This window comes from Anabrus simplex, chromosome 2 (assembly GCF_040414725.1).
Source record: "Anabrus simplex isolate iqAnaSimp1 chromosome 2, ASM4041472v1, whole genome shotgun sequence".
Classification (NCBI taxonomy): domain Eukaryota; kingdom Metazoa; phylum Arthropoda; class Insecta; order Orthoptera; family Tettigoniidae; genus Anabrus; species Anabrus simplex.
In genome coordinates this window covers 244865497-244891703 of record NC_090266.1, presented here as the reverse complement: position 1 = coordinate 244891703, position 26207 = coordinate 244865497, and the positions used below count along the sequence as shown (strand labels likewise).

Below are 26207 nucleotides of genomic sequence, written 5' to 3'. Positions count from 1 at the left end.
CCTACGGCCAGCTGTTTCCAATATGGCGGCGAGATAGTGACGGGAAATAAACACGACAGTGATCGGGTGTGCGTCTGTAGGATTTATTAAGCGTTCAAAATGTCTTTGGTGTCATGAACGCACCTGTTGAGAGTTGTCGGAGATTTCACGCGTCCATTAGTGGAAGGGGAAGAAATATTCAAGCGTAATTACTTGATATGTGTAGGTAAAAAGTTTGAAACAGAAGATGAAACTGGTGTTGTAGCGTTGTGTTTACAATCATCCCACATCGATTCAAAACCCCACACAGTTAATGTCTTGAACATAGGGAGTGAAAATGTGAAGTGCAACTGTACATGTAAAGCGGGTTTGTCAGAGAAATGTTACCGCTGACACGCTAATGCACCTTAGTTAAGCTATAATTTTCCACTATTAGAGGTTATGGAGTAATTTCTTGTTGATTACGGTAGGTCCATGCCAAAGCCTTAGCCAGGTGACGGAGTTACCTGTCTTGTAAACTGTAATCTTGGAGAAGAAATAAAATAATAATTCTACTAAGTAAATGTTGTAAAGCAAATAAATCCTAGGCTTTATGCAGGCTTGTGTTGGAACAGCCCACATCCTAATCTTAATATTCTTCCATTTTTACCATCAGCACAAAAGTTAGAACTTAGAACCGACAATAATAAGTATAAAAATTATAACTACCTACAGAATATGCAGAGCAAAGTTTGAAAATTATATTTAAAGAATACTATAACCTCTACAGTCATAGCTGTTTGGGGTTGAAGAATACTTGGTTTGTCCAATTCTACCAAATAATTAGGTTATGGCTTCTAATTTATGATGATCGGGCGAGTTGGCCGTGCGGTTAGGAGCGTGCAGCTGTGAGCTCGCATCCGGGAGATAGTGGGTTCGAACCCCACTGTCGGCAGCCCTGAAGATGGTTTTCCGTGGTTTCCCAAATGCTGGGGCTGTACCTTAATTAAGGCCACGGCTGCTTCCTTCCCATTCCTAGACCTTTCCTGTCCCATCGTCGCCATAGGACCTATCTGTGTCGGTGTGACGTAAAACAAATAGCAAAAAAAGCTAATTTATGGTGGCAAAATACTACGTATTTTCTTTCATTGAAAGAAGTATTTTATAGACAATTTAAATGCAGTGTTTAATTACTACCAGTTAAAGATATTACTCACACATAGATAGTTAATTTACTGTCTGCTGTTACACATATGAAGAAGTTTACAAAGAGCGGATTACATTCTATGTGCGGCACAGAAGTATTAGGCTACAACTTTATCAGTATTTTTGATGTAGCTAAATCTTTGTGAATAAAAATTAGAGACAATAACTATCAATGAGTACAATAAACAGTACCGGTACCTACGCTGTGGAAAGAAGTCGTCTTCACGAGAATGCAGACTGCACACTGTCATGTATCGCGTAACGCGTTTTCCAATTGACAGCGCGGAAGCCCATCTTTCTCTCTGAACTTTTTGTACAGGAAAGTAGTGAAGAGATTTCGCATCCGTTTTATACGATTTGCAACCGTATACAGAGCAGTACCTCCTCAAATTTGACAATTTTCTTTCTATTTCCATCACGACGTGAATGCTTCGCCATGTAAATAAAGCTCACCAGTCACTATGTTGCAGCTTCAACATTCTTCCGCGTGGCTGCGCCATCCAACTTTTCTGGCGTCAATTGTGGTTGTGATGCGGTAGCTTTGGCTGCCTGGCGTGCACTATTACAAGAAGAACAGCCAGGCAGCCAAAGCTAGCGCATCACAACCACAATAGCAATCACACCTTTCTCGCCTATAACTTATACCCAGTTCATCAGTTGACTTCTTTGTTTGAGTCTTTTGTCAAGATTGTGCATTTGGATGATGCTTTGAACTTTAATAATATGATTTGCTTGTAAAATTGTCCTATTATTTATATAAAAGATTTTTATCATCATGTATGTGCATAGATTAAAACAATTTCTGAAATTTAAAAGTGAGTTCCAGGCGTGTACTTACAACTAGGATAAAATGTATGTATACTGCTCTGCTGTGATGAATCATGTTGTTTCATGTTAAAATCGAATCATATTATGCTGTGACATTGATAAAATTTGAGTGGCGAGTGGCATTAGACTCAAGGTGATAGCTCCTTTCCCATCTGTAGCTGTGCGTTGGTGTTATGATATTATTGTTGGCGTGGTTGAGTTGCGTTTTGTATGAGAGCTCGCTGTGTACTGTGTAATGCCACTCAAATTGTGAATGGAAAGCAAGTACTGATTTCTCAATCTTCTTGAGTTCACAGAAGATAAGATAGATGGATATCTAATTCATTAGTCAGAATTTTTTTAATATTTTCAGGGCATACGCATCATCTCGTATGTACCGTGAACTAAAACTGAGAGGAGCAATTGTTCATAATAAACAGCTGAAGATTCTTCCCTTGGAACAAGTATTTACCACAGTAAATGGAGTGTGGAATGTGTCAAGTGACCAGGTCAGTACCCACTAGAAAGTATAGTATTAACTCCTTCCACTCTGTTGAGAAATGTTATTTTCAGCCCATACACATGCATTTAATGGCATAAAGATGTTTCATTGTTTAAACACATCCACGCCCATATAAGTTTTTGCTATTTTGGGAGGTGCTCAGTGATTTTTTAAAAGGGATAGTTCATCTCGTGATTTCATAAATAATTCCTGCACTTCATTATACTTGAAAAAATACCCTATGATGCTTAACCTGTAACTGCCACCTCAATGATATCACACTGTTGGTCAGAGTTTTTAAGGTTTTAAACAAGAATTACAAACACCTGTGCTATTATTTTTGGTGAAGTATTTCCGAATAACTGAGCAGAGTGGCTGCATGTTTGAATGAGCTATGGCTATAAAGCCAAGCTGTACATTTGGAAGACCAGTGGGTTAGAACACCACAGCTGGCTGTCCTAAGAATTATTTTTCTGGTTTCCCACTTTCACTTCCAGGCAAAAGACAGGACAGTTCCTATTCATAGGCCACAGCCGATTCCTTCCACCTCCTTACCCAATTTCACTCGCTATCATTCATTTAATCTTCATTACCTCCTCAGTTGATCCATCAGGAAGTTCAACCGGCCGTGAAACATGCCATATCATTTCATCTTACCTCATCTATGTCCGCCTCCGTAGTGTAACGGTTAGCACTGTTAGCTGCCGTCCTTGGGGGTCTGGGTTCGATACCCAGTACTGCCAACAATTTAAGAATGGCAGGAGGGCTGGTATGTGGTTAAAATGGTACCTCCAACAGGGGTGTGCCTGAATAGAGCTGCACCACCTCGGGATGAGGAGACGAGTTTACTTTTACCTCATCTCTGACAGTGTATCTGGAAACAGGAGTAAGGGGCAGACAAATAACATTTCCAAATAATGGTTGTTGTGGGTCATACATACGGTTTACTGAAGCAAGGATTGCAATATCCCCTAGCCAGAATTTTGCCTCCCATTATTTATTCAAAGCCTAACAACATTAAAAAAAAAAACTTGTACACTCTCTCTCCACAAAAACAGCAAATCAAGTGCACAATAACATGAACAAAGATCAATGAAGTCACGCACAACTGCACAAGCACTTTGCCTATAGCGTGTGTCCATGCTCTGGACCGCAACTGAGTTAGCCCGGGTAAGCGCAACCTTGAATTGTAGCTGTTGATACGCAGCTGTGGTTCCTATCTTTGGAAGCATCGTCGGTTTGCGCAGAAAATGGAATGATAAAGACAAAACTGCAGAACATGTTATGAACTTGATAGATGAATGGATAGCAGGAAGCCTTTGTGGTCGGGCTGAGTGGCTCAGACGGATGAAACGCTGGTCTTCTAATCCCAAATTGGCAGGTTCGATCCTAGCTCAGTCCGGTGGTATTTGAAGGTTCTCACATACATCAGCCTCGTGTCTGTAGATTTACTGGTATGTAATACAACTCCTAAGGGACTAAATTCCGGCACCTTAGCATTTCCAAAAACCATAAAAATAGTTAGTGGAACATAAAAGCAATAACATTATTATTATCTTTGTGCCTCCAGTATAGTAGAAGACAGTTTGGTTAAAATGATTAATCATCTCCAACCCAAATACAAAATTCCTTCTAGAACAACATTTTCATAGCAAGTTATTCCAGAACTTTGTGAAAGATACACTGTAAAATGATGTTGCAAGTGTGCTAACCTCTTTGTCCATTACTACATCTACCAACTTCAGTGCTTTGGAAAAATTAGGACAGTTCATGGAATGTGCATGGATTCTCTCCATAAATTGAACATCGCACCATCTCCAAATTACAGTTGTAGTAGCCCTCGCCTGATCATTCTCCACATTGTGAGTGAGTGTCAGCATAGGAACAACAGCAATGATAATACTAAGGGAACAGGGGGGATAAAGCACCACAAGGGAAAGTGCAGCGTGTCATTAAACTGAACAGGGTGGGGGGCGTGACATAATGAAGATCAGCACACTGGCAGCTGGTTTGGATTAGGGCCAGTGAAAGAGCAATGGTTTTTTTCTATTCCTCACATTGTATGCTGGAGTGGAGACTAGGCAGGACTTCATTAAGATAAGTTCTGGATTTCAATTTCATAGGTGTTTTGATAGAAATAAAGATAAATATTTCCAAATACTGAGTCGAGTGTGACTTGATAGAATCTGATGATGTTCTTTTAAGAACGAGACATATCATTCCTTGTTCAGTAGTTCGTTGATTTTTTTTATGGGTATGTTATAGTGTAATACTGTATTTCTACTCAATTTGTGTGTTTGACAGACTGAAAAGATTTTAAGTAACATTTAATGTAGAGATGAAGAGAATGGCACAGACAGAGTAGCATAGAGAGTTGCATCAATACAGTCGATGGATCGACAACCCTAATAACAAGAACAATTTGCCTTGACAAAGAATACTGCAATGTATTCAAAATGTCGGCTGAACTGTACAGAGTGTACAGAAAGCAACAACATGGTTCAACCCAGAAGAAGAACTAAATAACTCTACACACCGTGGAAGCTTCACTTCTAAGAACAAGAACGACAGTACAGTATATTATGGTCTATGGTGCCTTTTTGTGCTACCTGAGTAATTTCCTAATTGTCTGGTATTTTTCAGTCAGCCACTGTATTATGATTCCTAAAGCAGTTGGACATGATAATCAGTATATTAATGCACAAATATAATCTTAAGGTATTTAGAACTCTAGCTAGGCAACAGGTCCATCTCAGACCTCTCTTCCGGGTGTGAGATTCAAATCATGATTCAATGCCACTTGTGCCCACACATGCTGTTGTAGATATTTCATACACAGAAGTTGTCTATTCGAGTATTCTTTACCGGTTGAGTTTGTCTTCTTCTTCTAGTTAGATGCTATCTGTCCTACCGGGCGAGTTGGCCATGCGATTAAGGGCGCGCAGCTGTGAGCTTGCATCCGGCAGATAGTGGGTTCGAGCCCCAATGTCGGCAGCCGTGAAGATGATTTTCCGTGGTTTCCCATCTTCACACCAGGCCATGGCCACTTCCTTCCCACTCCTAGGCCTTTCCTGTCCCATCGTTGCTATAAAACCTATCTGCGTCAGTGCGACGTAAAGCCAATTCTTAAAAAAAAGTATTCTTGAGTTTTTAGTCTTGCTAAAATAGTAATTTGCATTGTCTTACCATTGTATTGATTTTATAACATGCAGAAGATGTTTGCTCTCTGTCATTCTCAGCTGTATTGGTCTCATGAAATTTGCTAGAATAATTTATTTTCAAATGTATTGGTATAATTACTGGTTGTGCCAGAATTTAAAAATAGGTTTTAATTGGAGACTGAATATTTCTGTGTCTATCAACAGGGATGCCTTGGAACTTTTATCATCACCAATGTTCGGCTTGTGTGGTTTGCTGATATGAATGAAAACTTCAATATTTCATTACCATATCTTCAAATAACTAATGTAAGTAAGCAGTGTTCAGCAGTGTTCTCAAATCTCACTTTTGTTTGCATGATAGAGTGTAGCCAGTGTGTTTAGTCAAAACTCTCTTGTGAAGTTATCTAGAAATCACAGGCTAAGTGAATATTTCACTATTTCAGCCAATTACCAACGATGCTTCCAAAGATAGGAACATGAAAAGCAAGGCATAATAGGACAAACATGATGATAGGTTAGTGCAAGACCAATCTTTCTACATATTACTTGACTTGTCACGTGATTGATCCTTTCTGTTACTTATAATGACACGTTGGGCTGTCTTGTCCTTATCACGTGTAATCATCTTTACTTTGTAGTCTCATCCCTTTGCCTGCTTTATCTGGCTTTTTTCTTCTGCTACACTTCCCACATCAAGACTGAGGATCTCTCTATATGACCCCTCAATGGGCGTGGATATCCACCCTCCCAATGGAGCTGGGGAGCAGAAACAAGCTTATCAGGGGCTGAAAAGAGAGGAATACAGAAGAACTGGGATTGATGAAGAAAGAGTCAGTCTATTTGAAGACAGCAGTGAATGAGGATGTAGAGATTCTCCTTGCCCTTCATGGTTTCTTGTTTTGTTGTCTTGCGTAGAAAATAGGTGCCTCGATAGCCGCAGCCTATAGAGTAACTAAACTTCAAAGAGCTTATAGAGATCATAATCCAATAACTATAACCATGAAACATTTGCTAGTTGAATGAATTTTTGTCAATGGATTCTGTAATTCTGGTAATAATATCAAATTACAGTCTTCATATTATAAATTCATTTGATATCACAAACATGTACTCTAAAATTCCAGTTCAAGATACAATCAATCTAATCAGAAAAATGTTAACACTTAAAAGTAAATTAAGTAAAAAGAAATAGAGGAATTCATGACTATTCTAGAATTTACCTTTAACAACAATTGCTTTTCTTTCAATAATAAAGTTTGCCAGCAAAAAGGGCTCCCAATTGGAGCTCCAGCTTTTGGAATCCTAGCAGAAATATACCTGGACCACTTGGAGAAAAATAATGTATTAAATAATATCAAAGGGACAGTGCTATGGCTTAGATATGTATATCACATTTTTGTTATAACAGATCAAGAAATTAACAGCAGGTCTACAATTTCAGATCAAATAAATAACATAGGACTTATACATGAAATTTATACTGGAAACTGAAACCAATCAAAAACTTAATTTCCTAGATCATACGATATTAATAAAATATGAACATTTATCATACAAAATCTGCAGAAAACCATCCCAAATCCTTAATACTATTATAAAAATTCACATCATCTAGAAACCCACAAAAAAGCTACATTTGAAAGTATGCTTAACAGAGCCTACATTATCCATTTCTCACAAGACCTAAGTAAAGAAATTAACATTATTTATAAATTAGCAACCAACAACGGATACACCAAAGATTACATCCATAAAATAATAAGAAAAATTAAGAATAAACCTCAAACACTCAGAAAAGAACAGAAGAATAACAATAAGAATTTTGCCACCTTCACCTTCAGTAATGATAATATTTACCAAATCACTAATATTTTTAAGAAACTCAATTTCAAAACAGAATTTCACACAAATAACAATAATAGTCAATTAATTTACAAACACTACAGCATTACACAAAATATTAATAGATATTTGAACTCTAGAATGTACAAACTTAAATGTTCTCAATGTAAAACATCATACATCGAACAAACCGGAAGAAATTTTTTAACGTGATACCAAGGACACTCGTGAGTTAATTTAAACGCACCTTTACTACACTAGGACATGACTTAATAATTGTATGTACAGCACTGAAAGACATCTTAATGAACATTTTAGAAACAATCTACATAGAAAAAGACCAAAAGCAAAATCCTAACTTTAACATAAATTATATTACAGAAAGCATTAACATACTAACAGCAGAAACTTTAAAAACAGCTTCACAAAAAACATAAGTTAAAAAGACATCAATGAAGATATGAACTTCCAACCAAGCATAAGTTTCCCCCAACACAGTAATACCCCTCCCACTCCCTCCACTCCACCTTCCATGATTTTTACTGCTGTTTGGCACAAGCTGTCAGTCACCAGCTACACTAAGGGGCCAGCGAGGAAGTACGTACTTAACATGTTCTAACATCCCCACACAGTAACAACATAGTTTCTTCACACTAAAATAAACTAAACCTCTTCTTACTTCCTCTTCTAGACTCCTTAATAACAACAAATCACATTGGACTACAAATAAATACTTCTGTATTTCCCAGCTAAACTTAGAGTGCCTTTCTTAATGTTAACATCAGAAAATAGCACTAGCCAATCCAAAGAAGTTTTTAGTTACAAACCACTAAATTCAGGATAAAAGATGCTACCAAATAGTGTTAATAGGACAGATAGCTTTTTTTTTTTTTTTTGCTTTACGTCGCACCGACACAGATAGGTCTTACGGCGACGATGGGATAGGAAAGACCTAGGAATGGGAAGGAAGCGGCTGTGGCCTTAATTAAGGTACAGCCCCAGCATTTGCCTGGTGTGAAAATGGGAAACCACGGAAAACCATCTTCAGGGCTGTCGACAGTGGGGTTCGAACCCACTATCTCCCGGATGCGAGCTCACAGTTGTGCGCTCCTAACCGCACGGCCAACTCGCCCGGTAGGACAGATAGCATCTAACTAGAAGAAGACAAAGACATTAACATTGTGATAAACAAGTGTTTTTTTAAAAGCTTCTTAAATGTTTTCTATGTTACTTTGAATTAACTTGTCCATTGTCTTTTAGATATAAATTATCTCTATATTTGAGGATGTTCTGTGTAGAGGAACGAAACGTACTACTATAATGAAATGTCATTCTAAATATGAGTTTATTCTTGGTATAGACAAAACAATAATAAATGTATTGAAAAGGTGAAAAATGTCTCAATAATTCTGCATCAGTGCTAGCCTTGCCACGTCTGTATTTTCTTTAGAGATAAGTCTTACACTTTGAATTTCATATTAACATCCTTTTCGTAGCTTATGAATTCATTTTCACTAGTATAAATACTCCCCCTCCTACCTCTCCTAACCTGTCTCTATGATAAAAACTCCAGTTCAGTATTTAAATTCAAGGGAGGGTATGTTCCACCTGATCAATACCCAAAGATATAAATCAAATCTTATATTTTATACATTAAAAAAACATTAGAACTGGTTTTGACACGGAGGTGGGTCATCGTCAGCTAGATGCATTAATAATCCTTAAAAACTGTAATGGCACTCTTCAAGGTAGTTTAAAAGTATAAAATATCACAGTTTGTTGCTGTCCATTAAATGTTCACGGTAAAATAGGACTTAATCTTTCAATGCACCCATGCTACTGTAACCATATCCCACACATCCCCAACTATGTTAGTAGTTATTCCTGCTTGCCTTACGTTGTTGCTACCAATTACCACCTTTCCTTACCCTCCTCCTTCCCTTCTATTTTCCTCAACATATGCCTTAACCCAATTCCTGGATAAAACTCTAACCTGGTTCCCTTTTTTCCACACACTTTCCCCACATGCCTAACAATAGAGTCATCCATGACTGGAGCCTCATCCCCACCCACCTCATTAGATCCCTTCCTCTCCTAGTCTCCCTTAACTTCCCTGATGCCTTCTGAACCTACTTCATATCCTCTACTCTATGTTTCCCTTTCCTACCATTCCCATTCCTCTTGCCCAGTACCTCCTGAGTGACACTTCCATCTTCCCTGTGCTGTTCTATCTGTAGTGACTCATACCAATTCGTCACCGATTACTCTGCTGGGCTCACTCTCTGAGGAAAACCCTTTACCCTCATTTTCCTTGCTGAACTGAGTGGCTCAGACAGTTGAGGCGCTTACTTTCTGACCCAAACTTGGAAGGTTCGATCCTGGCTCAATCCGGTGGTATTTGAAAGTGTCCATATATATCAGTCTTGTGTTGGTAGATTTATTGGCATTTAAAAGAACTCCTACAGGACAAAATTCTGGCACCCTGGGATCTCCCAAAACTGTAAAAGTAGTTAGTGGGATGTAAAATGAACAACATTAATTATTATTCATTTTCCTTACACTTAAGATATTAGCCCACCTGTCTTCCACTACTTCTCCCCTTTTACCTTATCCTGGGCATTATTTGAGGGAGACCTACCTTCATTCCTCCTAACCTCAACTCAATCTGTACTGTCCTCGGATCCCTTCTCAATGCCCAGTGTACTTTTATAAATAGTTACTAACTGTGTATTTGCCGGGCTGAGTGGCTCAGACGGTTGAGGCACTGGTCTTCTGACCCCAGTTTGGTAGGTTCGATCCTGGCTCAGTCCGGTGGTATTGAAAGGTGCTCAGATACGTTAGCCACCTGTCTGTAGATTTACTGGCACATAAAAGAACTCCTACGGGAAAACATTTCGGCACCTCAGCATCTCCGAAAAGCATAAAAATAGTTAGTGAGATGTAAAGCAAATAACATTATTATTATTTATTTAACTGTGCATTCTAGCATCAACTTGGCCAACTGTAATCTCATAGTAGCTTACGGAGATTATTTGATTTTGTGTACATCATTCAGTTGTGAAGTACCAAGGTGTTCATGTGCCTTTACCTATGTCTTCAACTGTTAAACGTCATTGTAAGCTTTAAATTTTGCAAGAAAGCAAAGAGAATACTAAATGATTGTAGGAACTTCCATATATTTCCATTTCCATATTTTATTTCCTCTTATTTCTAATTTTTACTATTTTTCCTACTTTCATTTTTGCTACCACTACTCTATGGTCTCCATCAAAGGCCACTCATGGCAAGGCTGTCACAACTAACAACTGTCTATGATGTGCTCTTTCCACCAAGAAGTAATCAATTACTGCCTTTGTCCTTCTGTTTCTCCATCCACATCTTGTACTATTTCCACTGTTCTTCTTCCTGAACCATGTATTGCCCACACTTAACCCATTTCTCAAACAAAAGTCCTTCAATTTTCCTCCCTCTTCATTCCTCCTTCCATATGCGAAAGGTCAAATTTCTTCTTCCATTCCTTTCCTGTTGCACCCCACCACTGCATTAAAGTCTCCCATGCCATTCGCTTCCACATCCTTCATTTCTCTCTCTCCAGTGTCCCCAGGAATTTGTCTATATCATCTTCTTTGCACCCAGTCGAGGGTTGCATACTCCTGGATGAAATACCATATTTACTGGTGTATTAGACCCCCTCGCGTATTAGACCCCCTTGGTTTTTCGAGACGAAGAAAATGAAAAAAATAAATCTCGCCTATAAGACCCCCCAACGTAATTCGTCAGAGAACGATGACGATTCTGCTTCGAAGCGGGTACAAGTCTTATTGCAGCTCTGATGACATCACACAAATTTGTGAATAGTTTCGTCCGTACGACCTACGCAATGAAAATCGCGTCGAATCCATGCGGTACATCTGTGTTTCGTAGTTAAGAAATGTCCGCCTATGTAGCGTAGGTCTACTGCAGCTCTGATGACGTCGCACAAATAGATGAATAGGCCTAGCTTCGTGTCCAACCCGCACATTGCAAGCATGCATCAGTCGTGCTATATGTCTTAGTGGTGGGGATGGAGTGGAGCAGTTGTTGTGACGTCATCACCCGGTAGTACCAAGTAAACTACTGAGTGAATGTAGTGTGGCGGCATGTTTAAATACATTATTGGTATGGTAACATAAATTCAATGCCCTTTTCTCACAACATAACCATTTTGCTGAATACAGCAATGTTGCTTTCTGCTGGAGAAGCCGACCTGCCCATTTCATCCTTGTGATGCCTCTTGATATAATCCCACAAATTTGATACGCCACCACCCATCGCGTAAATGCGGCCACAAAATTTGCATTTTGCTTATTTTTATCACCAGTAATTTCACAGAACTGCCATGCATCAGACGGTTTTTGTGACATTTGTGGTACAAATTTCTGTAAAAATTTATGCAATTCCTTAAATTTTCTAAAATATGAATACCATCTCAAAATTGGATTAAATATCAAACTAATGCCACAATTATCTACTATGCTTTGCATTATCTACAAAACACAACAAGCGGAGGAAATATAGACGCAAATTAAGAAACACAGACTGAATACAGGCATAATACTCTTACAAGGGGTGGCCACGACGTTCGGATCACGGAGTGTCTTCAAACTTTGTACACATTCAGTAGTCCATTAGGACAAGATAATGTGCAAGTAGTAAGGTGTACTACTAAAGCGTTCTCGAGAAAATCTCAAGAGAAGTTTTTGCATCGAATATGTACCAGTGTGTTGTGATAATGAGTGTGAAACAGTGGTGGTCAAGTGGTTAGCGTTCAAGCTCCGCAATCGCTGGCTCGAGTCCCGCTTGTCGTTTTGTTTTTCGACGCTGGTCAAATTCTTTCATGAACATTACAATTCAAAGGTAATATACTGAAAAGAGGTATATTTGCATGAACCTTTATTGGATTTCCAATGTTATTTGGCTCTTTACTAATGTTTATCATTACAAATATATCTTTCTTTCTTTCTTTCTTTCTTAATCTGTTTACCCTCCAGGGTTGGTTTTTCCCTTGGACTCATCGAGGATTCTCACCTCTACCGCCTCAAGGGCGCGTCCTGGAGTGCAAGAGTTTGGGTCGGGTATACAACTGGGTAGGATGACCAGTACCTTGAACAGGCGACCTCACCTGCTATGCTGAACAGGAGCCTAGTGGAGAGATGGGAAGATTGGATGGGATAGGCAAGGAAGAGGGAGGGAAGGAAGTGGCCGTGGCCTTACATTAGGTAGGGGCCTACATCCCGGCATTTACCCGAAGGAGAAAGAAATGGGAATCTACGGAAAACCACTTCGAGGATGGCTGAGGAGGGAATCAAACCCCCATCTACTCAGTTGACCTCCCGACGCTGAGTGGACCCCGTTCCTGCCCTTGTACCACTTTTCAAATTTCGTGGCAGAGCCGAGAATCAAAACTGGGGTGGCAGCCAATCACACTAACCACTCCACGACAGAGGTGGACTATAAAAAATATATATCATTTATAATTATCAACAAGTATCAATCAGTCAATCACTACTGATCTGCATTTAGGGCAGTCGCCCAGGTGGCAGATTCCCTATCTGTTGTTTTCCTAGCCTTTTCTTAAATGATCGCAAAGAAATTGGAAAATTATTGAATATTTCCCTTGGTAAGTTATTCCAATCCCTAACTCCCCTTCCTGTAAACGAATATTTGCCCCGATTTGTCCCCTTGAATTCCAACTTTATCTTCATATTGTGATCTTTCCTACTTTTAAAGACACCACTCAAACTTATTCGTCTACTGATGTCCTCCCATGCCATCTCTCCTTTGACAGCTCGGAACATACCATTTAATCAAGCAGCTCGTCTCCTTTCTCCCAAATTTTCCCAGCCCAAACTTTGCAACATTTTTGTAATGCTACTCTTTTGTCGGAAATCACCCAGAACAAATCGAGCTGCTTTTCTTTGGATTTTTTCCAGTTCTAGAATCAAGTAATCCTGGTGAGGGTCCCATACACTGGAACCATACTCTAGTTGGGATCTTATCAGAGACTTATATGCCCTCTCCTTTACATCCTTACTACAACCCCTAAATACCCTCATAACCATGTGCAGAGATCTGTACCCTTTATTAACAATCATATTTATGTGATTACCCCAATGAAGGTCATTTCTTATATTAACACCTAGGTACTTACAGTGATCCCCAAAAGGAGCTTTCACCCCATCAACGCAGTAATTAAAACTGAGAGGACTTTTCCTATTTGTGAAACTCACAACCTGACTTTTAACCCCGTTTATCATCATACCATTGTCCACCATCCATCTCACAACACTATCGAGGTCACCCTGCAGCCGGTCACAATCTTATAACTTATTTATTACTCTGTACAGAATAACATCATCTGCAAACAGCCTTATCTCTGATTGAACTTCTTTACACATATCATTGATATATATAAGAAAACATAAAGGTCCAGTAATACTGCCTTGAGGAATTCCCCTCTTAATTATTACAGGGTCTGATAATGCTTTGCCTACTCTAATTCTCAGAGTTCTGTTTTCTAGAAATATAGCCACCCATTCAGTCACTCTTTTTTCTTGTCCAATTGCACTCATTTTTGCCAGTAGTCTTCCATGATCTACCCTATCAAATGCCTTAGATAGGTCAATCGCAATACAGTCCATTTGGCCTCCTGAATCCAGGATATCTGCTATATCTTGCTGAAATCCTACAAGCTGAGCTTCAGTCGAATAACCTTTCCTAAACCCAAACTGCCTTCTGTCAAACCAGTTATTAATTATGCAAACATGTCTAATATAATCAGAAAGAATGCTTTCCCAAAGCTTACATACAATGCATGTCAAACTGACTGGCCTGTAATTTTCAGCTTTATGTCTATCACCCTTTCCTTTATACACAGGGACTACTATAGCAACTCTCCATTCATTTGTTATAGCTCCTTCAACCAAACAATAATCAAATAAGTATTTCAGATATGGTACTATATCCCAACCCATTGCCTTTAGTATATCCCCAGAAATCTTATCAATTCCAGCTGCTTTTCTAGTTTTCAACTTTTGTATCTTACTGTATATGTCATTGTTATCATAGGTAAATTTTAATACTTCTTTAGTGTTACTCACATCCCCTATCTGGACATTATCCTTGTAACCAACAATCTTTACATACTGCTGACTGAATACTTCTGCCTTTTGAAGATCCTCACATACACACTCCCCTTGTTCATTAATGATTCCTGGAATGTCCTTCTTTGAACCTGTTTCTGCCTTAAAGTACCTCTACATACTCTTCCATTTTTCACTAAAATTTGTATGACCACCAATTATGCTTTCCATCATGTTATCCTTAGCTGACTTCTTTGCTAGATTCAATTTCCTAGTAAGTTCCTTCGATTTCTCCTTACTTCCATAACCATTTCTAACTCTATTTCTTTCCAATCTGCACCTCCTACTTAGTCTCTTTACTTCTCTGTTATAATATAGTGGATCCTTACCATTCCTTACCACCTTTAAAGGAACAAACCTATTTTCACATTCCTCAACAATTGCTTTAAACCCATCCCAGAGTCTGTTTACATTTTTATTTACCATTTTCCAGTGATCATAGTTACTTTTTTTAAACTCCCTCATGCCTGTTTTATCAGCCATATGGTACTGCCTAATAGTCCTAATTTTAATACCTTCCGTTCTTTCACATTTATTTTTAACTATGACAAAAACAGCTTTGTGGTCACTAATACCATCTATTACTTTGGTTTCTCTATAGAGCTCATCTGGTTTTATCAGCACCACATCCAAAATATTCTTCCCTCTAGTTCATTCCATCACTTTCTGAATCAGGTGCCCTTCCCATATTAATTTATTTGCCATTTGTTGGTCATGCCTCCTGTCGTTCGCATTACCTTCCCAATTGACATTTGGAAAATTAAGATCACCTGCTACTATCACATTCCTTTCCATATCATTTCCAACATAGCTGATTATCTTATCAAATAATTCTGAATCAGCGTCAGCGCTACCCTTTCCCGGTCTGTACACTCCAAAGACATATGCAATGCATAAAGTATTCCTGAAAATGTGTGCCTGTCGTGATTTGTGAAATCCCTCATACCTGACAGTGAAATCGAGTAAGGTACCCGGAACTGCTTTGCACCTGGACGCTCTGACCTGCAATATATAGGCACCGTGCGTGTCGCTCTAGCGGCCGGGTGGAGAACAACACGTGAGGCATACTCGCAGTAGCTGTTCTGTTATGACTGAGCGTGTAGTTACTCTGATGATAATGGCAGAGAAAAGGAGATCAAGTAAACGCAATTGTTGTGTTGTCGAATGTTCCAGTACTTACGCAAATACGGGAAGTGAAGTAGAGTTTTATTGTTTTCGAAAATGAGCGATAGAAGTGGACCGAAGGAGGTGATGAATACAAGCAGTTAACCAAACGAAGTAAGTAGGCCTACACATACTTACTGCACATGTTTGTAATAAGTTCAGTTCATCCGATTTAATTTAATTTTAGTTTTAATTTTTAGCACTGATTGATCACTTTGGCAACCTACGACTTACTCAAGATTATGTAGTGGACATTTCATCGGAAACAAAAGATCTGGACACCCACTAAGTCCAGCCTATGTTCCCACAATATTTCCGGATGAATACAAGAAGAGGAATGTGTCGCCGGGATCCAGCTTACAGCGCTTTCACAGACAACTCAAGCGATTAAAAAAGGAAGAATCAGACGGAAAATTTTCATGTCAGTTTGCCCAAGTAACATAACCAAGGATGCATCCGTGGGAACAGATGCAACTGATTTTCATTGTTCAGAGTTCATGTTTTCTTGTTCAATAAATTGAAAACGACATAAATATACAAGCATGTATTCCACTTAATTTAGGTCTGGGGGAGACATTACGATACATGATATGTGTGGAACAGAAGACGATCATGCAGACAACAAGGGTCCAGGTTTCCAAGGCTACAGTTCCATAAGGAACAGTGCACAAATGCATGATTTGACAGGCGTGAACTTCAACGTCTTTGCCTTGCTGCTTGCGTTATTACCAAACTGTAGCTTTTCAAAATTATGTAAAGAAACCAGATTATTGATTTTCCTAGTGAAAATGAAAACCGGACTCTCCTATTCTGCTTAGAGAGTGCTATTCGGTGTTCACAGGACAACAATTTCACGTATTTTTACGACCGTGCTTATGCAACTGGCACTGCGTACGAAACATTTCATATTCTGGCCTAGTAAGGAAAGTGTTCAAGAAACAATGCCTCCAACCTTTAAGAGAAATTACAGTAATTGTTGAGTCATTATTGACTGCACAGAATTTAGGATTGAACAGCCTCCCCAAGTAGATCAGAAAGTGTATTTCTATTCTCTATACAAGGGTTGCTACACTGCAAAAGTTTTAATTGCAATCATGCCTAGTGGTATGATCGCCTTTAAATCTAAACATTACGGTGGAAGAGCTATTGACTTTCCTTTCCTTCAACCTGGCGATGAGGTCACGGCTGATAAAGGATTTTCTGGCATCAGAACTAACTTATCTGGCCGCGGTGTCGTAATCGTGAGACCACCGTTCTTACATGACGGGAAATTAACAGTTGAGGAAGTTGAGAGTACTTACAATATTGCGAGTGTTAGAATTCACGTAGAAAGATGTATTCAAAGAATCAAAATCTATATATATAAAATAAGAGTTTTGTCTGTACATTGCTCAGAATTTGAAAAGAATGGTATTTCTGTATCTGTCATGTCCACAGTAACAAGAAAATGCAATTTTTACTTTTCCGTAATGTCTGTCTGTCTGTCTGTCTGTCTGTCTGTCTGTCTGTCTGTCTGTCTGTCTGTCTGTCTGTCTGTCTGTCTGTCTGTCTGTCTGTCTGTCTGTCTGTCTGTCTGTCTGTCTGTCTGTCTGTCTGTCTGTCTGTCTGTCTGTACATGCATCACGAGAAAACGGCTGAAGAGAATTTAATGAAAATCGGAATGTAAAGTCGGGTGATGAACCGCTACAATCTAGGCTATAAATTATTTTAATCACGCTGAGAGAAATGGTAGTTCCGTGAAGGCCTGAAATTTAATTCTCAAGTATTTATGTTATTAGTGGTCGTGTCTTAATGAAAGTTGCTAGACAGAGATGGGAAATAAGTCGCTACAATATAGGCTATACACGCTGAGAAAATGGTAGTTTAGGGGAAGGCCTAAAATTTAACTTTCAAATATTTATTTTATTAGTGGTCGTATCTTCACGAAAATTGGTATGCAAAGTCGGGGAATAGGTCGCTATAATCTAGGCTATCAGTAATGTTATTCGCACTGAGTGAAATGGTAGTTTATTGGAAGGCCTTAAATGTAATCCATATATAAAATACAAGTTTTGTCTGTGCATTGCTCAGAATTTGAAAAGAACGTTATTTCTGTATCGGTCATGTCCACAGTAACAAGAAAATGCATTTTTTACTTTTCCGTAATGTATGTCTGTCTGTCTGTCTGTCTGTCTGTCTGTCTGTCTGTCTGTCTGTCTGTCTGTCTGTCTGTCTGTCTGTCTGTCTGTCTGTCTGTACACGCATCACGAGAAAACGGCTGAAGAGAATTTAATGAAAATCGGTATGTAATGTCGGGTGATAAACCACTACAAGCTCGGCTATAAATTATTTTATTCACGCTGAGTGAAATGGTAGTTTAGGGGAAGGCCTGAAATTTAATTCTCAAATAAGTTATTTATGTTATTAGTGGTCGTATCGATACTACATAACTAACATGACTTTAGTTATGTCGTAAGTTAGTAGTAGTTATGTAAGAAGTTATTAAATTTCCAATCACTTATGTCGTATACATTGTTACCGTACCGCATATAATCGGAGATATTCATGAATTTGGATTTTTGTTACTTGTCCAAATCAGCGCCGAGTCACGAGAAAATGGGTAAACAGAATTTAGTGAAAATCGGTATGTAAAGACTGAGAATAAGGAACTACAATCTACGATATAAATAATTTTGTAAGACACCCTAATATCACAGAGTCGAAAGAAAACTAATGTGAAGGCCTGCAATATAGAAAGCTTATAAACTTTATCAACAATAACATTACATTGACCATTGTTTGTTGTGATGTGCTTTTTGTCTTCTGTTTCCTCTTATCCCCGATAGATAGGATTACTGCAGCGTACCGAGGTTTTTTAAAATTTGCTTGACGTCGCACCGACACAGGTAGGTCTTATGGCGACGATGGGATAGGAAATGAATAGTGGTGTGAAGGAAGCGGCCTTGGCTTTAACGTACAGCCTGGTGTGACTGGTGTGTAAATGGGAAACCACGGAATACCATCTCTTTTTTTTTTTTTTGCTTAACGTCGCACCGACACAGATATGTCTTATGGCGACGATGGGATAGGAAAGGTCTAGGAAGTGGAAGGAAGCGGCCGTGGCTTTAATTAAGGTACAGTCCCGGCATTTGCCTGATGTGAAAATGGGAAACCACGGAAAACCATCGTCAGGGCTGCCGACAGAGAGGCTCCAACCCACTATCTCCCGAATACCGTCTTCAGGGTTGCCGGCAGTGGGGTTCGAATCCACTATCTCCCAGATGCAAGCTCACAGCTGCGCGCCCCTAACCACACGGCCAACTCGCCTGGTCGTACCGACTGTAACAGCCTGCCTGTATATTGGTGGGAAGTAGCTGAGGTGTAAGATAACTTTCTTCTTTAGTTTGCCATTCCTCTGGTTCATACATTTTCTGATATATCTGGTACGTAACACACTGGTTCATCATAGTATTCGAGCTATACAATCCCTACTCTGAGCCACTGATTGGAATGAGTAGTGTGCATATTTAATGGAATAATGACAAAGCAGTGTCCACGGCAGTCTGCGACCTGGTTATTCCAGCTCTGGAACTTTGGACTCTTAGATCGGCACCGTAGTACTCTTAGTTGAAAGTGAGAAAGTGTGCGGTTTTTTTCCATTTGATTGAGTATTTTATATGATAACATTCCTTTCAATCACTAAATTCCTACTGACGTTTTTGTAATGACCTATGTTGAATTAAGTTAGGAAAACCACCAAGTCAGTCTTTCTGAGAATCCCGTAGCGAAGCACGGGTACAGCAGCTAGTATACAATATATTACAGAAATTGCCAACAGGACTTTTTCCACACGTGGATGACATCGTGCATATGTGTTGCGTGTTACGAATTTGCAACCTCCAATAATTAAAGAATATTTTGAGAATTGTTCTACCATCAGTTTGTTTTATATATTCTTAGTTTACATCTTGATCTGTTGAACGTTCAACAAGCAAGAATTGACGAATAAATACTTAATATTATTATTCTTATTTTTATTAGGAATACCGCTAATTTTTGGGAAGTAATTATTGAAATAGAACTTTGTTATTTTGTTGAGACATTCCTCGACATACTTATTGTCCTGGTAAATAGGTATTGTCAACTGTTGTGCTTTGCTGTATACATATATATCACATTTTCCCAAGCCAGTTACGTACATCGGTATTTGTATTTGTGTGTAATATATATGACTGGTCTTTAAATGTATGTTATTTTGCTCGTCAAAGTAAAGAAAATGTACTCGGCCCATTATAGGTATATATTTGGAGAGAAGTAAGTTTAAAACGTGATAAAAGCTATCCAATTAAAACGATCGTTTTACTTGCCAACGTACCTAACAAATAATAATAATTTTATGTCTCGACGTACTTTAAAGGATTTTCGGAGACGCCAAAGAAAACATACTAGGGTATGCGTTAATAAAAAGAGACAACGAACGTACAAAATTAAACATTATGATCATAAAACTCATTACCGCCACACCTGTAGATATCCATAAATGCAGTATATTTTCCTGTTATTTTTATTTTTTTCGTCGAACTTTTGGCACTATCAGGGCGATAATATACCTAACCTAAACAATGTGGTCTGTCTTATCTCATGGACAGCTGTTTACGCAAATCCTGATGTGATAAATGTAGAGAACAAGCATTAAATATACTAAAAAATAAGGGTCTGTGTTTCAACAGCCGCAGTTATTAAAAGAATGTTTCCAGTTACTATGCATTACATTCGGAAGTACAACTCGTAACATACGCTAGTTATCAGCTGATGGTTTGGCATGCCTTCTACAGTACGGCTTTATTTGGAATGAGTGGCTTCTGCTACATATACACCAACAGGGAATATCAGAGACCATCTGGGAATAGATTTACACTGTTTAGACTCCATAGTTGGGAACAAAATTATTTTTGAGACGTTCAAAAAGACGGGGCCTCGTATGCTCTTGATTGCAGTGCACGGCTCAAAGAGAATGAAGTATGGCTGACGCGACTGACGAGAGATAGCAGTGAAGATGATGTCACTTAGAATGCCGACACGCCGGTAGCAAGGCAGGGAAGTTGGCAGAGCAAGGCGATAATTCAGATGAAAGCAGTGATCAGGTTTACTGTGTGGTAGGTCTACTGCTGAACTGACAGAGACAAATGACTGGTCATTAAGTTCTTTTGTATCAATATTTAACTATATGATAACACGATACCCTTATCCCTTTCTTCTACGGGATCGAGTATGAAGTGAGACGAATCTTCGTAGCGAGTTTTTATGGCCGTATGCCCTTCCTGACATCAACCTCACCAGAGGAATTAATGAGATGTAATGAATGACATGATATGAGTAACTAAAACAGACTTTTATATGTACCGTAGGCCTAAAAGTCGTGTTCACCATTTTTTGTCTTTTTACGTTTAGAAACACTGCCTTCTGACGAAAATAGCCAGTATTACTTAAATATATTCTAAGTTTGTTAAATAATAGTATAAAATGTTTACACGTACAATTTATAGCTCTTTGTAACGTAGAAATCATGTGTTCGCTGCACAAAATTTTAAGGTTATCGCATATTATTATTTTTGGCTGTAAAAGTGGGGAAAAAAGGGGTCTAATACGCAAATACGGTACTTTACTTCATTCTCTGTCCTAAGCTATCTTGATGATTATTCTATCACTTATGTTGTCCTCCTTATCTACATACTCATCTAAGTTCTTATTGGTTATTATCTCCACGCCATTTTTTACTCTATGTCCTCCACTCCAGTTGAGAGTGTATCCTTTCCTCAACTTCTTTCCTTTTACTTTCCACTTAACCTCATTGCATCCTATCATAGCTGTATTCTCCTTCTCCATAAAATCAATCACCTCTTTTGACTTTCCGTGAGGTTGATTATCCCCTCCTTCAAAACATTCTCTGCTGGTCATCCTCTTCTCACAGTTCCCCCTGCATAAGAACTGCGCGTTGTTTCCAGGGAATGTCCAAGCCTTTTCTGAGGCTGATTTAAAAGTGCCATTATAATTTTAGGCTGTTATTATGGTTCGGTTGCTACTGCCAGCAGGTGATCAGTCCACTCCTAACATGGACTACTGATGCCTCTTACAGCTGCTCCTAACCTGGGAAGTGATACTGATTCATGGCTTCCAGAAACATTTCCTACTCTGAGGGAATCTGCACCGCTCCAGAGGGAACTCGTTTGCCCAAACCCATTGATCCTCTCATGGGGTCAGGTTATTTACAGTCACCCACACTCAGTGTTAAGATGCTGGCTGTACAGTCTGTTCCCATTACTGTAGCAGGGTAACTGGCCAGTGTATTACTAAAAAAATCATTCTGCAACCTTTTACATTCAGTAATATGTTTGTACTAAGGTGATGGATATAATAGGTCTTTAACCCTTTGATTTACCAAATTTTTGGAAAACATTGTGCCCCTACATACTATTTATTTTATCAGTTATTTTAAGTAATTGCAAACGACTATATACATGGTGTTACACACATGCAAGCAACTCTTTTTTGCATTCCACCATACATTTATGGTTTGGAGAAGTTCTCTTATGTATGCAACACTAAAAAAATAGGTGTCCACATGCAAAGCAACCTCTCATTTTAGGTACTCTAATGAGGTATTTTTGCAGAGTTCCCTGTACGACTCTGCATCGCCTGGACGGCTCTAATTTCTTCTCAGTTGGAGCTATTTCTGATGGGTAGTAGCCAGTATATCGACCCTGAGGCGTCAAGAGAATATTACCAGTGTGAGGGGAATTTGGCAAAGAAGCATGATATTTACAGACATAAGCATTGGTTTATTTTCGTGCATGATCCCGGAACTGTGGGGTTAGAAATTCATTGACCGTTTGCAATTCTGTTGGATTATCTTCTAAGCTTCTCTTTACCACAGAGTGAATTTCACAAACTGGCTTACATATGACATCAGTAAGTTCATTAGCTTCAAGTTCCCAATTTCAGTCATTACTGATGATCCTACCTGTTGATGTTGTTCTACCTTGTGTAAATCTTAAATTATCCGTTGGCACTGGTTCTTCGGAAATGGAATCAGATTCATGTTGACCGGTATCATGTGAAGATGAATTATTTTCACTTCGCACACTTTTATAGTGAATCTCAACATCAGTATTCTCAAGCCAGTCATGAATAACACCATCCGCTCCATTCCAGGCCTCTGCTATATTTATTTACAAATAATACACAGTGAGATGCATTTTATTTTTCTTATTCCAGGTGCGAGTTACCGTTTATGATATAAAAACAAAATTCAGGTAGTTCCTGACATCTGTTGGTTACATTTTGAAACTTATAGAACAAACCTCACTGGCTCGGTAACCATAAATATGTACTGTATCTGTAGGTAGTCCTTGCACACGGACAGATGTCCGTCAAATTATGTCTGCACCTTTCACTAGCTGGACGGAACATTCCGTCAAAGTATGGCATGAGATTAAATCATTGTTAAATAATATATCTAGACTAATTTTAGATTGGCAATTTTTTTAATATGGGTTAAAGATATGTTAATATAATATTAAAATATAGTAGTTATTTTTATCTTTGTCAGAAATTCCTGTGTTTGTAGAGAAGTTTATTGGCTATTCAATTATACTCTCTCTTTGCCTTTTTTAAAAATTGAATCCCTGACCTGAATGTTTGGCCTCTTTAAAAATCAATTATCATAAACTTTTTTAAATTTTATTAGATGGGCAATATTTTGACATTAGTTACACTGTATGGTGCTGGCCTGCTCACTGGAATGCTGAACATTCACTGTACAACATGGAAGTGTGGATGTTGTGAAGAACACTGGGGATTTCTCTGCTCGGCCATCATATAGTTGACTGATGTGGTTCCCATCAATGAGAATGTGCAGGAATGGAGACTTCATTGTTATGGATATGCCTTACGAGCACCACATGACTGTCATTAACTTAGCATACCATCTTGCAGTAGGAGTTTAGGGGCAATGAGGAAGACCCAAATTAGGTGGCTTCACACCATAAACACTGACCTAAGAATCAGGAATCTTAAACCAGAGGACACAACGGCCTATGCTAAGAATAAGATGAATATGACTTTTATTTTTTAATGTTTTCAAAATGTTAATGCTACTTTTTTGTAATAGTTAAATTTATTACATATTAGTTTAATTGAAGCTGGTTCATCTACTCACATTTTGATACCTGACATTTCTGTGAGCATCAGAAACAGAGATATAAAAGTAGAGATATGTGCAATTTTTTTGAAAAAGTATTTCAATGAACTCGCTCCTCACTTCATCTACTGGGATTTATATGATAATATGTTTAGAAATTGATGTAATTTCATTGTATTTCAGTATATTTCTAATGTGTATGTGTTTCTGTTTGTAGGTAAGAATTCGCTCGTCGAAGTTTGGAACTGCTCTCGTTGTAGAAAGTGCTGAATGCAGTGGAGGGTATGTCTTAGGCTTCCGCATTGACCCAGGTGATAAACTTCAAAGTGTATATAAAGAACTTTCGTCTTTACATAAGGTTTATAGCAAGAATCCTATCTTTGGAGTGCAGTACACAGTTGGAGATCAGGTAACATTATTTCTTATTTTAAATTTTGTTGATTAACATGATATTATTTTAGTTCATTGAAAATGGACTTAGTGAAAATCTACCTGTTACCAGTTGTTACCTTTCCATCATCTTCATCATCATCATCTATTCAGTCTTACAACTGGTTTGTCCCTATGATGAGACTTTTCCAAATGAATCTATCTTGGGCTGTTCTTTTAGCTTCTACATAATTTATATTAGACCAGTACAACTGAAGATTGTCTTCATAAATATGATTTTTGGCTTCCCACAAGGGTGTTTTCCAGGTATTTTGCCCTCAGATATTTCAGTTATCAAACCACCCTGTCACAATCTGTGCTCCAGCCATTTTGGTCTTCTTTTCTTGATTTATTGATTAGCTGTTGCTTCTCGTTTACTCGCTTGAGTACATCCGCGTTGATCATTATCTCCACTCAGCTTAGTTTTTCCAAACATTGCCAGTACCACATCCCAAACTTTATGGATGTTTATATCACATTTGTTCAATGTCCAGGTTTCTCCACACAAAAAAAAAAAAAAAAGAAAACACAGTGAGTAAGAAAGCTGTTTGTACTATCTATCTACAGTTTTATACTGATGATGGGAATGCCATGGCTTGAACAGGAATTTGTCGATCAGGTTCTCTGCATAGAGCCATCTTACAGTTCAGATAAAGCCAAAAAAGGTTCTGAATTGTGTAAAGCTTGCTTTGTCTACTGCACACATTGAACCAAATAGAGTAGAGACAATACGCGATACTTCCGGATTTAGCCTTGTTAAAATGGGAGACAAGTCGCAAGTGGCACTCCTAGTGGCTTGACCTGAAAATTTGCAATATTTAAAAATTAAGAGGGTTCCTCCTGAAAATTTGCGGTAATTTCAAATATCAATGGAAATGTATATACGGAAATGGATAAATAAATTACGTCTAAAAAGAAAGTGTTTCTAAGATATTAACTTCAATGTTGCTAAAGCAATTCTGGATAAATGAATGAAGAATTATTTAACAGGTTATTATTTGAAGACTGAAATTATACATATAATCAAGATGTGAAATGGACTGCTGTGAAAGGGCTTGATCTTTGATTTATGCATTACTTTTTTAGCTTTAGAATTCCTGCCTGAACGTTAACGGCTAGATTTTTCTTTTTTCTCATGTAAAAGCATTGTATCATCATATTAAAACACTTGTCAACAAAAATATCAGCACATTCCTTACACACGTGATTCAATGAATTTACATTTAAGAGCTGGACAATTTTCCTTTTAACTTGCAGCCTACTAACAGAAAGAAAATCTATAAATTTAGCCTCAAAAACATTCAAACTTTCCCTATAAGCAATACTTGCCATAATGCCATTACATTAGGGTAAAGCAAATTTGCATCATCATATTGTTTCAACAAAATATGTACATTTCTTAAATCACCCATATTTTCTTCAGTGCTTGACAACGCATTACGGCATTCCAAACGGGGTAACTTGGAAAACAATCAGCCACACGCATATGCATATGTATTTTCCTGAATCAAATCAAAACCACAGATCACACCTACAACAGCAATAAAATATGCGTATTATATTTTAAGCCAGTTAAAATATGGGTCGAGCAGGTCAGAAGATTATGAAGTACTATAAAAATATCATTGTTGTCACTGGAAAAATATATATGCAAACACAATATTACTTACATTTTCTTGTCACGAGGGGAACGGAAGAAAGACCGTGCATTCTTCGCTACTTCATAGTTACTGCAGCCAAACACAACACATACCTTTCCCCTCATGTTGAGAGGAGAT

The 26207-nt window shown here is 38.3% G+C and overlaps 1 protein-coding gene across 2 annotated transcripts in view; it reads left to right on the top strand.

Moving 5' to 3' along the window:
- Positions 1 to 26207, top strand: part of BBS5 (Bardet-Biedl syndrome 5 protein) — a 137725-nt gene that overhangs the window by 49037 nt on the left and 62481 nt on the right. The window contains exons 5-7 of one of the 2 annotated variants that reach the window (XM_067138998.2): positions 2345 to 2480; positions 5839 to 5940; positions 24218 to 24409. In XM_067138998.2, the coding sequence (XP_066995099.2) occupies positions 2345 to 2480; positions 5839 to 5940; positions 24218 to 24409 (430 nt within the window). The remainder of the gene's footprint in view (positions 1 to 2344; positions 2481 to 5838; positions 5941 to 24217; positions 24410 to 26207) is intronic. The other variant, XM_067138999.2, reaches the window with a different exon arrangement.